This window comes from Alligator mississippiensis, chromosome 2, assembly GCF_030867095.1.
Source record: "Alligator mississippiensis isolate rAllMis1 chromosome 2, rAllMis1, whole genome shotgun sequence".
NCBI classification, from domain to species: Eukaryota; Metazoa; Chordata; order Crocodylia; family Alligatoridae; genus Alligator; species Alligator mississippiensis.
In genome coordinates, this window is record NC_081825.1 from 175660329 (window position 1) to 175674004 (window position 13676).

At 47.2% G+C, this 13676-nt stretch overlaps 1 protein-coding gene across 1 annotated transcript; it reads right to left on the reverse strand.

The window, feature by feature from the left end:
- Nucleotides 1-9413: 9413 nt before the first annotated feature.
- Nucleotides 9414-13078, reverse strand: LOC109285508 (proto-oncogene Mas-like). The gene is made up of 2 exons (XM_019496763.2): nt 12820-13078; nt 9414-12436 (listed from the first exon to the last, which is right to left on the reverse strand). Exon 2 carries the CDS (start codon nt 12378-12380, stop codon nt 11427-11429), a length of 954 nt encoding a protein of 317 aa, XP_019352308.1. The 5' UTR covers nt 12381-12436; nt 12820-13078; the 3' UTR covers nt 9414-11426.
- Between the last annotated feature and the right edge of the window lie 598 nt (nt 13079-13676).

Below are 13676 nucleotides of genomic sequence, written 5' to 3' on the forward strand. Positions count from 1 at the left end.
AAAGCCTCGCAACTGTCCCTTGGTCTTTGGGACTGCCATCCGACAGATGGCCTCTTTTCTTTCAGGGCCCAACATCCTCTGGCCTTGTGAGATGTCAAATCCCAAATACCGTACTTTTTTTTCTGGAATTTGGGCTTTCCTTTGAGATACCTTGTAACCCCCCTGTCCTAGGAAGTTTAGTAAACTTACGGTCAGCAGGTGGCACTCTTCCCTTGTTTTTGCTGCAATTAACAAATCATCCACATACTGTAACAGAGTTCCTGATGTCCCTTTGTCCCACTTCTGAAGGTCAGTACTTAAGGCAGTGCTGAAAATAGTGGGACTGTTCTTAAAACCCTGAGGCAAAACTGTCCAGCACAATTGGGTTTTTCTCCTAGTATTCAGGTCTTCCCACTCGAATGCAAAAATCTCTTGGCTGTCTCTTTCAAGTGGGATGCAAAAGAAAGCATCTTTCAGGTCCAGGACTGTAAACCACTGTTCCTCTGCAGACAAAGTAGTCAGCAAAGTATAAGGGTCCTTCACCACCGGATGAAGGGTCACCGTGACCTTGTTCATGGCTCTGAGGTCCTGCATGAAACAATACTCATTACTGTGAGGTTTCTTTACAGGCAAAATGGGGGAATTGAAAGATGATTGACACTCCTGAAGTAAACCATATTTAAGGAATCTCTTTATCAGTAGTTCCAGGCCTTTCCAAGCTTCTATTTTCAATCGATACTGTGGCACCCTGGGCGGAGTAATTCCCGGCTTTAAATCAATGCTTACAGGGGTGGCCAGTTTGGCTCTTCCTGGCTTCTCTCCTGCCCATACCCATGGTACTACAGCGTCTTCTACTTCTGGGGGAATTCTCCCTTCCTCCCCCTCCTACAATAGGAGACACACCTGAGCTTTCCAGGCTTCCTCAGTTGGTATCTTCATAGTAATTTTCCCCTCTGAAAAGGTCAATTGGGCCCGCAATTTGCACAGCAAATCCCCCCCCAAACAAAGGTATGGGGCACTCAGGCATATACAGGAACTGATGAGACACTTTCTTTCCTCCCAATTTGCATTCCATGGGTGGCACAAAAGGACGATACGTCCGCTGGCCTGTGGCTCCAATTATGGGGATCTTGGTTTTTGATAAGAGTCCTTTAAAATTGGTTACAACTGAATGCATGGCTCCACTATCTACTAGAAAGTCAATAAGTTCTCCCCCTACTTGCATTTTAACCAGGGGCTCGTCAGGGGAGACAGAGATTACTTCAGTGTTAGCCCCCAGTCCCCGTCACTCCTGGTCAGAACCATCCAACATCAACAATCTTTCTTCCTCCTCTCATCTCTTCTTCTTCCTCTTGGGGCACTCATTTTTTCAATGCCCTTCCTGCTTACAAATAGCACACTGATTAGGTCCCAGCCTGGGACCCTGGTCATAGCCTCCCGGAGCATAGCCCACACCTCCTCTATGCCCTCTACTTCCCCTGCCTCGTCCCCGACTCCTCTGATCTACCATTGCCACTGCCAACAACGATGCTTGTAACGACGCCTGTGCCTTTATTCTCTTATCTTCCCTTTTCTCCTTAACCTGATCTCTGTTGGAGTGTACTTTATAAGCAATCTCAATCATTTGGCTGATGCTCATTCCAGCTGCTCCTTCAGTCTTCTGTAGTTTTTTCTAATATCTGGGGCTGACTGTCCTATAAACAGTGTGTTAAACATCTTGGCATTTTCTGGCAGCTCCGGATCTAAATCCGTCCACTGTCTAGCTGCCTCGCATAACCTCTTATAAAAACTGGATGGATCCTCCTCCGGACCCTGCTGCACTTCGTACAATTTAGACAAATTTTTCTGCTTGGGGATAGCCTCCCGGAGAGCAGCCAGCACAAACTCCTGATACAGCTCTAACTCCCTCCGGCCCCCTCGGGTGTTGGGATCCCAGTCTTGATTTTTCTTAGGGCAAAGTTCATCTACTTCACCGGCTGGGTGACGCTGCTGTGCTATCGTGCGTGCTTTCTCTAAGACCAACCTTTTTTCTTCTGGAGTCAGAAGAGCAGCCAGTAAGGCCTGAATATCTATCCAGTTTGGTTGGTGGGTGAGGAAAATAGTAGAGAACAACTGTGCCATTGCCTCCGGATTCTGGTGATATTGGCCCACAGACTGTTGTCAATTTATCAAGTCTGCTGTGCAGAATGGCACATGGACAAAACCTGGTTCACCCTCAGGACCCACCGCTTGTCGTAAAGGGGCCTGAACTACTGGTTGGGCCCCTGATCGTAAGCGATTCACCACAGGGCTAAATGCCCCATCTCCTACAGTCCCTTCTACCACCAGATTGCTACCACCCACATCCGCCAGACCCGAGGACGGCAACCCAAGGCTGTCAGGGGTGGTGTAGGACGACAGACTGGACGAGCCAGCCGGGAGTCCCTGACAAGCCGTTACAGGTGCAGTGAAAGTCCCCTGTGGTGACGCATGGCTCACAGGATGAGATGGGGGAGCCGTGGGAGCAATTAGCAACTGCACGTCTCCCTCCTCCGGCTCCTTTGGACATACTGTGGTGACCCCCTGCAAAGCCATTACCCCACTTCCCCTAAATATCCCACACAGCTTCTGGGTAACCCCATCCCCATACAAAGTCATATATGCCTCTACATAAAGCATCTCATCCCACTTCCCTTGGCACCTACAAAACAACTGTAACTGCAAGATTGTGTTATAATCCAAAGACCCATTCTCCGGCCAGGCTGCACCATCCGCAAGTTGGTACTGTGGCCAACATGTATTGCAATACCGAATCATCTGTTGTTTTGTCATAGGGTCACTTCCAAACTTTGGCCAATTTTTCAAAATGCATCCTAAGGGACTGCAGGGTAGAATCTTAGACTGGTTACTTCCCATTATCCAACTACCGGACGGCGACTGCCGCTCAGCCTCAGAACCAAACTGATTAAAGGGAGTTCACGGGACTGCCACCCAATCTCACTCGCCTAGGGTATCTATACGGTCGGAACTTTCAAAGTCGTCTCTTCCCCAACCTGCCCAAAATATGGAAAGAAGTACTCACCAGTCTGTTGAAACCTCCCTTGCCCCACCTGATTAAGTTGGTCCTTCAAGCGTTGCGTCGTTGTGCCCCTCCCCGACTCCGTCAGGCAACCAGGAGACAGTCAGACCTCCGACGAATAAGGTCGGTGGCGCCTGGCCCTCGCGCCGTCCACAGTTGTTGCCGGAACCAAAGAGGTGGACCGGGCAAGGCAGTCAGCTACAGTCCCATCTGGGTCGCCAGAAATTGTTGTCCCCAAACAATGGTGAGTTCGTGCCCGGTGCGCTTGTGCCAATAAACACACAGGGTTGAAGGATCCAACTTAATCTTTATTTCTGCGCAGAAAGTGGTGCTTGGCAATCGTTCGCAAAGCAAGCACACACACACCTCAGTGGGCGTCTGCCTTATATAGCTACGTAACAGGTTAAACTTGCTGATGTGACGAAATGTATAGCAAGCCCAGCAAGTAACCCCTCTTCCAGCTCCCCCCCAAGTAACCCCCCTTCCAGCTCCGGACTCTGTTGATACAGCTTTCCTTCTAGCAAGGCCAGCAATTAAGCAACTAAGCAACAAGCAATCTCCCCCAGCCTAAACAACCTACTCTATGCCCTTGGTTAGATAAAATACTTTTCAAAACATACAAAGCTGTTCCCGAAGTAGAAAATGCATAGTGAAAGTTCAGGGGTACCCATCAGGAGGGCCCATAAACTGGCCTAGGAACTGATCTGTGAATTGCCTGAAAACTGCTTACCCTGTTTGCTGCTCCTGTTCTCAGGCTTCCAGGTCACTGACTCTCTGGTCACTTAGGGGGTCTCCTTTTATACTCTTCTGGGCCTGGACTGACTCTTCCCCCAAATTAGGGCTTCTGTCAGGCCCAGGCAGCAGACACTTAGCAATAAACAATCACTCAGCAGTCAGCAATCACTCCCAGCTTCTCAGAGCACACACCCCAAACATACACAGCCCACCAAACAAACACTCAGCAAACCAAAGGCACAGGCAGCTGGATCCACTTATCTTCCCTGGGCAGGATCTGGTGTCTGATGCCTGACTTCTCTCTCCCTTCCTCCGCTTGCCCCCAGCAACTTCCTAAAAACTTCTTACCCTGATTTCAACCCCTGGTCACTGGTTCCCTGGTGACAGGCTCCTTGACCTCACCCTGACCCTGTTCAGGATTTAATTTTCTCTTTTTCTGACATATGTTTTTGGGACTACCAATGAAGGGTTTTATCTACATACATGCTCAAATGGCAAATTAGTTAACCTTGCATGCTATAAAGTGAAGACTAAAGTGCAAATGGTTTTGATTCGTGAGTTGCTGTTTCCTGATGATGCTACACCAATAGACCATAAAGACAGCAACCTTCAAAGTTTCATCAGTCCCTTTGCTCATGCATTCCAAGAGTTTGGTCTTACAATCAGCATCAAGAAGACCAGTGTAATGGGCCAGAACATTGATTCACCACCAGCAATCACAATAGGTGAAAATGTATTGAATGTTGTAAGCACATTTAAGTACATTGGCTCCACTCTTACCAACAATGTATCGCTTGATGCTGAACTGAATACCCATATTGGCAAAGCATCAGGTATCATGAACATTCTGAGCAAATAAGTGTGAAACAACAGAAAATTTACTGTTAAGACCAAAGCCAATGTTTATCATGCTTAAGCCATCTACACTCTTTTTGTAAGGCAGTGAATCCTGGACCTCATACTCTACTCAAGAAAAGTATCTCAACAGCTTCACTTATTTTTGCTTTCACCACAATCTAGGAATTTTCTGAAGGGGCAAGCATGCGAACCTGAGGTCTTGGAATGTGCCAACGTTATGAACATCCATTCTCTTCTTAGTCAGTGTCAACTTTGATGGTTAGGTCATATGTGGAGAATGGATAATAACCGTTTACCTAAGGATCTCTTGTCTGGGGAACTATTTACAGGAAACAAGAAAACAATGCAGGCATCCTTACTTCTGGTTCAGAGATGATTGCAAGAGATATATGAAGGCAATGAACACTGAGCCACAAACAACTGGGAGAAGTTTGCTGAGGATCAAAGTGCTTGGAAATTCTCTATTAAGCATGGAAGGAAGGCCTTTGTGGAAAGAAGAGCCCAACATGCAGAGGAAAGAAGAACTCTGCACCACATTCAGGATTGTTTGATATGAACTTCAAATGTCATAACTGGAAGGGACAGCCACTCAAGAACTGGGCTCTATAGCCACACTCACGGATGTTCAGCAAGCTGATCCCTCACTTGGCCCAATTCTATTGTCTTGTGAGACAAACAGATGCCTACTTCTATGTCTATACTAGTTTTTCAAGATGATCTTTGTAGCAGATGGTGACATGGTATTCAGCTCAGTCATTTGAAGAACTCTGCTGAAGAAGGTAGGTCTCTTTCAAACCTGACTTCTCAAAAATACACACACACACATATATACACATGCCTCTGAGCCAGAAGGCGACAAAGAATAGGATGGGAGCTAGGAGATATGGAAAAAGGAGAAAGAGAGAAAGGAGAATTTTGGCTTATTAATAACTTTATTATACAAATTTTAAAAAGAAATTATTAAAATGCAAAAGTCTGTGGCTGAGCATAAAACACTTGCCAGCAACAAAAAGCACCATGTCTCCAGAGACTGAAACTATGGGATTACACATATCAGACCAGCTTTCCCTCCTCCAGCTTGCAGCATGCCCTGTTGATGGCCCAGTGCAGCACAAACTGGTCCATGTTTTCTTGCAACTTGAAGTATCCAAATTCAAAGGGGACATCTGCCTAGACCAAGAAGCATAGGAGTTGTAGGGTGTCATCAGATCTGACCCCTGCAAGCCTATTTCTCTAGTTTTTCAGAGTTGCTATCTTGGCCTAACTGGGTACATCTACATATGCCCCTACAGTGCCATTGTTACTGTGCTATCAGTGGCAACTAAATGATGGCACAGTAAGAGCCATTACTGCACTGTGCCAGCAGCACATGGTTATTTTTAACTACTACATCACCATAGCAATGCACTATAGTGAGGGAACATGTCACTATGGCAACATAGCTGTGGCATCATGGTTTTTGCCCACCAATGCTATGTCACCATAGCATGTTGCTATGGTGACATAGTATCTTGTGTAGACACACCCACTGAGCAAGAATTTGGCCAAAAAGATAACAGTTCTCTTGGCTGCTCAGTAAAGGGTAGAGTAGGTACACACAGTCTCAGAAAAGTCCAAGTCCACTGTGCCAAAGAGGATGCAGAGGAAACCAAAAGGTGGCTGCACCAGGGTCAATCAAGGAAGCTGTAAAAGAAAGTCTCTTTCACCTCTTCCTCACAAAAAGGGCATGCCACCAACATCAATGAGTCTAAGTGGTGGACAAAGGTGGTAGTGGTTGGGACCCCATGCAGAAATTTCCACTGGAGGTTTCCAGTTCTCTTGGGCTAGGGACAGAAGTTACACATAAACTGGTTTAGAACTTCAGAAACTGGCTTAAACCTGTAACAGAACAGAAGCTTAGTGCACATAAACCAGTTTCAAAATGGCTAAAATTGGTTTAAGATAAACCTGGTTGGATATAGTATCAGGCTTAACAGATTTGGGTTAAACAAATTAATAAATTTTTTGTCCCAGACTGTCACGGGATGGGGTCCCTAAGGATGGCTGTGTTAGCCCTAAGTCCCCTCGACCATGCCAATTTGGCCCACTGGGCACCCTCATTTTTCACCCGCCATGTCTTGATGGATTTATAGTATGGGGAGGCTGCCTTTAAGTCCTCTTGGACCTGGTTTGATGGACTGTCTGAACCCCGTGGGTTCCCGGACCCCTTGTGGATCCCGCTTCAAAATAGATGTCACAGGACACCCCAACCTTATGGGCTATATGCGTGGCTCCAACCATCCCTTTACCACACCCCAAGTCTCACAGATGGTATTTCATAATTTCATAGTAGCTAGGGTCAAGAGGGACCTGAACAGATCATCTAGCCTGACCCCCTGCCACAAGTAGGAATGAATGCTGGGTTCACAAGACCCCAGACAGGTGATTATCCAACCTCCTCTTGAATTTGCCCAAGGTAGGGGCGAGGACCACTTCCCTGGGAAGTTGGTTCCGGATTTTGGCCACCCTAACTGTAAAATATTGCCTTCTGATCTCCAACCTAAACCTATTCTCCAACAGCTTATTACCATTATTCCTTGTCACCCCAGGTGGTGCTGGGGAGAAAAGGGATCTACCTCTTTGCTGTTGACATTGTTCGGTTTGGGTCTTGGTATGAATTGGCCCCCTTGTCCTCTCTGGGCTTTCCATAGCCCTGTCCCTATGCTTCACTGGCACCTGGGCTCTCTGCAGCCCTGTCTCTGTGCCTCACTGGTGCCTGGGCTCTCCGCAGCCCCTAGTGTCACACCCTCTCTGGTGCCGGGGTCTGTGCACCCCAAATGCCGCACCCTCTCTGGCGCTGACTGCTGGGGTCCCCACATTGCAGTGGGCCCCCAATGAGGCCTCCTCCTTCCCCAAATAGTCTCACCCAAACCACCAGTCTTATAAAATAGCAAACAAAACAAGCCCCTGGGCTATAACATAACACAAGCTGTCCAGCTATAACATAATTCGAGCCACACAGGGCATGTTCTGTCCCTCAACAGTACTAGAAGCTGCACCTGCAGTCAGGCCTCTCCCCTTTGCTTCCTCTGGGAGAGCTCCTTCCCCCTTGGCTGCTGGCAGAGAACTGCCTTCCTGGCTTCAGTTCTGGGGTTTATATATGAGCCAGGCCCTGCCCCTTCTGGTCAGCTGACCCCTGGCAGGTGTGGGCCAACTAGCTCATCCTGGCTGCCCTGTTAACCAGCAAGTGGGCCTCCCAACTGACTGTCATTCCAGCCCTCAAAAGGAGAAGGACACCCTAGTGCCCTGTGACACAGACCTTCCTGGTTCAAGTTAAATCAGACCCCCAGCATCCTAGCATAGGCTGTGTGTTTACTTCTCTTCCTGCTGCCCCTGAGGTCTCTGGGATTTCCAGTCCAGACCCACAGCAGCAAGACTTTGCAGGCTTCCTCATCACTTTCTCTTCCTGCTTCCAGGTGCCTCTGGGATTTGTAACAATCATAGCCAGCAGGACTCCACAGGGTTGTACCCTTCTGTACAATACATGCTCGCTTCAGAGAAAGGACTATTTGTATCCAAGCTTTTATGAATTCAATGCCACTACCACCCACCCCCTCCTCAGCCTGGCAGGCACTGCTCCCTCCCCCTGCCCAGGAAAACCCCAGCACAGAAATAGCTGGAGGGCTTGACCACACCCCTTCTGCTGGAGGAGGGGAGGGGAGAAAAGCCTTGGACCTGGCAGGCTGGGATGTGTGCTCTAGTATCCCTCGGCTTCTGGCTTAAGCCACTGAAGGCACGTGCCTGCATTTTCTGAGTCAAAAGTGAATGTCTGTTCATTTGCATGCCGGTTCAATCTCTGCAGCTTAAACTAACCTGAAAAGACTGAATTGATTCAGCCTCAGGTTTTTTGACTGTCGGTACTTAACCTTGGTGATGGGTACCTTATGCAGGATGTGCCAGGCTAGGCAGGCTTGCTCTAGTGTTGCTTCCACTAGGCATTGCCTCCAAGTTGTAACTAGAAGGATGGTGAGGATTTAGGTATTATGCACTTTGATTGTCCACAGGTACATTGAAGAGAAAGCTGCACCAATCTCTAAAAGGTTCCTCTCTTGCTCTCTGAACTGATCATATTAATTAGCATGAAAATTAGGGCCTCCCTAATTAGTGACTTTTGTTAGATTTTTCTCCTTTCTTCCAGTTAGGCTGTTTCTGTAACATATGGTAACACTTCTGTTTCAGATTTAATCATTGGCAATTTGCCTGATACCTGGGCCTATGACATATACGCCACACTTCCCCATGATAGACTTTCTTCAGATATCAGTTTTACATTAATGTATCAATAATACACCATCTGCTTTTACTGCAAGTCCATTCATTAAAAAGAAAGATTTCAAAAATGCATTTCCGTAGGTTACTGGGTTTTTGGATGTGGCCGTGTTGGTCTAAGGACATAGGCAGGCAAAGTTCTTTGAGTAGATGTGACATATTTTATTAGACCAGTTGAGTACTTCTTAGCAAGCTTTTGGGTGTAGTCACCCTTCTTCATGCATAGGATGTCTCTGCTGTTTTGAGACTCCAAGGAATGAGAGAAGCTAAAAGTGTAACAGGATGTCATTGAGAATGTAAATAGGTAGAAATTAGGAAAACAAAAGGTGAAGCAGGGAAGGGGGAGGGGGGAAGCAAGGGGGGAAAAGCCAAAGGTGACTAAGGGAGACTCTCCAGTGGTGGTAATTCACCTTTCCATAGGTTAAGATTTTTTTTTTGGGGGGGGGGGGGGGAGGGGCGGGGATGAGATCTTTTCTTGGACCAAAAGATCCAGCTTTTGAGTTCAAAGCATTGATCTTCAGATCACACTCTCCCAACTATGCAGTTGCTCCAATAATACATATCACCCCAACCTCCAAATATGCTTCCCTCTCACATTTCCTGGATTATTATGGCTAGAGTAATCACTTCAATGCTACCATTTCCTGTGGATAGTCATGAGAGAAAATAACAAACTAATGTTACCATCAAATGATCACTTTCTTCAACTTACCCAATGCATAGTAGGGCTGTGCAAAATTTTGCCGGGTGTTTCATTTTGCAGCTGTTTCAACACGTTTCAAGCTTGAAACAGAGAAATTGAAATGAAACAAAAGGCTTTGAAACAGCTTTAAAATGAAATGAGGGCAATTGAAATGTTTCAAAAGTTTCAAAACATTTTGAGTTTCAAAGCCAGGCTTACTTGGCTTCAGCGTCAATCCCAGGTGGAAGCAGCAACCTCCTCTCATCCAGCACACAGATCTTGGGCCCAACCCCAGGAGGGCTGTGGGGCTGTGCCAGACTCCTCCCAGAGGTGTGGGCCCCCAGATCTCTGCTCTGGATGAGAGGAAGCTGCCGCTGCCACCTGGGACCGGTGACGGCAGCAGCAATCTTCCCTGGCACTGAGCATGGGCTGCAGTGAGAACCAGTCCCAGGTAACAAAGGGAGCATCCTCTCATCTAGTACACAGATCTGAGGACTCACATCCCTGGGAGGAGTCCAGCTGAGCCCAGCAGCTCTCCCAGGGGTGTGATCAGCCAGATCTGCAACCTGAATGAGAGGAGACTGCCTCTGCCACCTGGGACCAGTGCTGGGCACAGACTGGGCCCAGGTGGTAGTGGCAGCCTCCTCTCATTCAGCACACAGATCTGGGGGCTCACACCCCTGGGCGGACTGCCAGGCTGTGCCAGACTCCTCCTGAATCTCCCAGATCTGTGCTCTGGATGAGAGGAGACTGCCGCTGCCACTGCTGCCTGGGTGCAGCCCACACTCAGCACTGGTCACAGGTGGTGGAGGCAGCCTCCTCTCATCCGGAGTGCAGATCCATGGGCTCGCACCCCCAGGAGGGCTTCTGTGCTGTGCTGGACTCCTCCTGGGGATGTAAGCCCCCAGATCTGCACGCTGGATGAGAGGACACTGTCTCTGCTGCCTGGGACCAGCTCTGGGCCACCAACTCTGATGAGGCAGACACAAGCTCAGACAGATGATATTTAAATCTTCCAGCATCTCCTGTAATCCTCCAGCATCTCCTGTGAAGTGAACTGAAGCACAGAAAGAATATGTGCAATTGCCTAGGGATAGGCATGCAAGGTATCCTAATGGACAAGGCAGTTGACTGAAACCTGTCAGAAAACCCTTGACCTCCTAGCCATGAAGAGGCAGCAATACACTAGCAGTCACATCTCCATGGGAGGAAAAGTGTGAAGATGAAGAATGCAGAAACAGCAGTCCAATGCATGCAGTGACTGGCAAAGCAAATGTTGGTTTACTTCCTCAGCCTGTTCCCAGTGCACTTCATTCAATTGCCTCCAGTACAGCACAGTCGCTGCTATTGTAAGGGATGCATGACAGCAGTGGCCTAAAGGGAAAAACCTGGAGTTTTCTGGAGTTACTGACGCAAAGTATTTTAAAGAAGACAAGAACACTAGGCAAGAAAACAAATTAGGTCTACATGGGGAGAATGTTCAAAAAATCCTGAACTTACATGTTGTTGTTGGCATAATTTATCCAACGAAGTCCATCAGGCTCCTTTAGACTTATCCTTGATTCCAAGAAATCAGTAGGATTTTCTCACCGATTCCAGACAAATAGGCTCAGGCCTTCTGTGACTTGTTAGTTACTTAAAAAGTGAAAACACCACTTGGGAGAAGGATTTTGCTGAGGATGGTGGTGGGGAGTAATGTAGGGACCAACCTGTTAGATCTTTCACATTTCTGATATCTTGGACTCTCTAAATAAGGGGAAAACTTCATCCCCAGGACTTCCTCTTGCAGGCTAGCTTTTTGGGAATTTAAGTGGCTGTCTGCATTGTCTCAGCTATGTGGATTTCACCTACCCCTCTACAATCTTCTTTCTCATAAAAGGCTCTCAGGAGGGCAAGTTTGACAGAGCGCCCGAACCGCCGCTTCCTATAGCTTCCAACAAGGAAATAGATAACAGGGTTGATGCTGCTATTGGCAGAAGCCAACAGGAGACCTATATCAGGGCCCAACATACCATGCATTCCAAAAAACAGAAAAGCACTCAAGGGAACAGCAAATAGGAGGAAGAATAGGACAGTGAGCAGGATAACGATGTAGAGCCTTCCTGGCTGATGTTGCTGTGAGACGTATTGAATCCTAATGAACAAGATCAGATTGGAAATAATCATAATGAGAGTTATAATTGGGAAATTCAAAAGCAAAACCACACTCAATGTCATCTGACAAATGTTGTTCCCACCATAAAAACAACTAATTAAGCAAAGTCCAATTATGAAGGATGAGAAGGTCCACAGCAGGGCACACAAACAAGCAGACAAGTGCTTAGGACGGCGGATTTTGTGCCAGATGGGGCAGAAGACAGACAGACACCTCTCAATGCTGATGGCTGTCAGGAAATATAAGCTAGTGCTATATGCAAATAAACTCAATAATAATAAAGAATGTTTTAAATTATCATATGGTAAAAGTTCACAAATGAAATATTCAGCTATGTAAATTATGAGAACAACAGATAGACTGAGCAGGAATCCACAGTCCGTGACAGCCAAGTTTAGAATATAGACAGTAAAAGCATTCCTCTTCATGCGGCAGCCAAGGAACCACAGAACAATCCCATTCCCCACCAGGCCAAACAGGCAGATAAGCAGAGTGGCAATGTCCTTTGTCATTTCAGGTGAAAGAGGTTCACAGTGAGTCCCATTATGTGTACTGTTGTGCCCCAGGCTGGATTCTGTAGATGTTGTGTTCAGCTCTGTCATCATGAAAGCTCCAGTTCAGGATGGCAGTCTCTCCTGGTTACTCTCTCTCTCAGAAGAACCTATTATATCAGAAGAGACAGAGTATCATCAAGTGCCTTGACATTCCCAACTGTGGCTGGATGAGTCATGTGCCTCTGAGTGTGAACGAGAAACACTATAGGAGATAATGGTCCAGGGAGAATGAATTTTCAAGCAGAGACAAGTCAGGTGCGCGGGCACCCATCATCAATAGAGAAATAATTACACATGAAGGTAGACTGGAAGAGGGAGATGGGGAGAAAGAGAAAATGTGATGAGTCATCAGTCCTGTATAAAGAAGGAAAGGCACAGGGAAGTATTTGGGGTTCAAAGCTGACAGAGATCTGGAGGAGAAAAAGGGAGAGAGCTGCCACATGTCTTCCTTCATGGTGGCAAAGACACATATTCCTTCTAGAACACTTACCCTCCTGGCCTCTCACACCTTGGTGTCCAGGGGACCCTGGGCTGAAGTAGATTATCTTCACAGCTTCAGTGTCTTGTCATCACAATTTGTGATACCCACTAAAGGTTCCATGTATGATGATCTCTTGTGCTGTACTTGCTTATCCAGGAGCCAAGTGTTTCCTTGCCATTCCCTGCACAGTGTCTGAGTGCTGGAGTCCTTTCAGATCTAATCAGAGACAGGTCTTCACTCTTTGCAGGGCTGGATGCCAGGATTACACTGTCAGGGCTTTTCATGACTACTGAATAGTTTCCTGAACGCTAGAAGCATCACGGATCTGTTCATTACTTCTTATCTCCTAACCACTAAGGAAATGACAAGTGAAAAAGATGTCTGCAAGAATAGATTAAAAAGAAAGACCTTTTCTGAACTGTGAGGGTTTGAACAGGCAGGAGAAACCTTTTTGTCTTGGACCAAACTGAAAGTGCACATGCTTCCATGGCTGCCATCCCAAGACAACCTCCACTGATGTATGTGGGGCAAAATGTGGTAACACTTTATCCCAGGACATTGCAAAGTGCATTTGTATGGTTTTTAGACCATTGTCCTGGGGCAAGTGAGCCAGGTGGTCTTCCAGGCATCCCACAATGCACCACTCCCAGCCATTTAAGCCCCATTTTGGTGACTTGCTGGCATTTTGTGCTCATCAGCCATGCACTTGAGGTCAGCATTGGGTTTGTGAACATGAGCCACCTCAGGCATGTCCTGAGAGGACATCCCCACCAGAAGTCTTGCCCCCACTCCCCCTCTCAGCCATTTCCATGTTTGATCCCAGCATAAACTGGTACTGGGTAGTCCACTAGCAACAATGCCACTTG

What these genes read in the sequence shown, in the direction of transcription:
- LOC109285508 (XM_019496763.2), bottom strand. Translation starts at nt 12,380, where the DNA reads ATGATGACAGAGCTGAACACAACATCTACAGAATCCAGCCTGGGGCAC.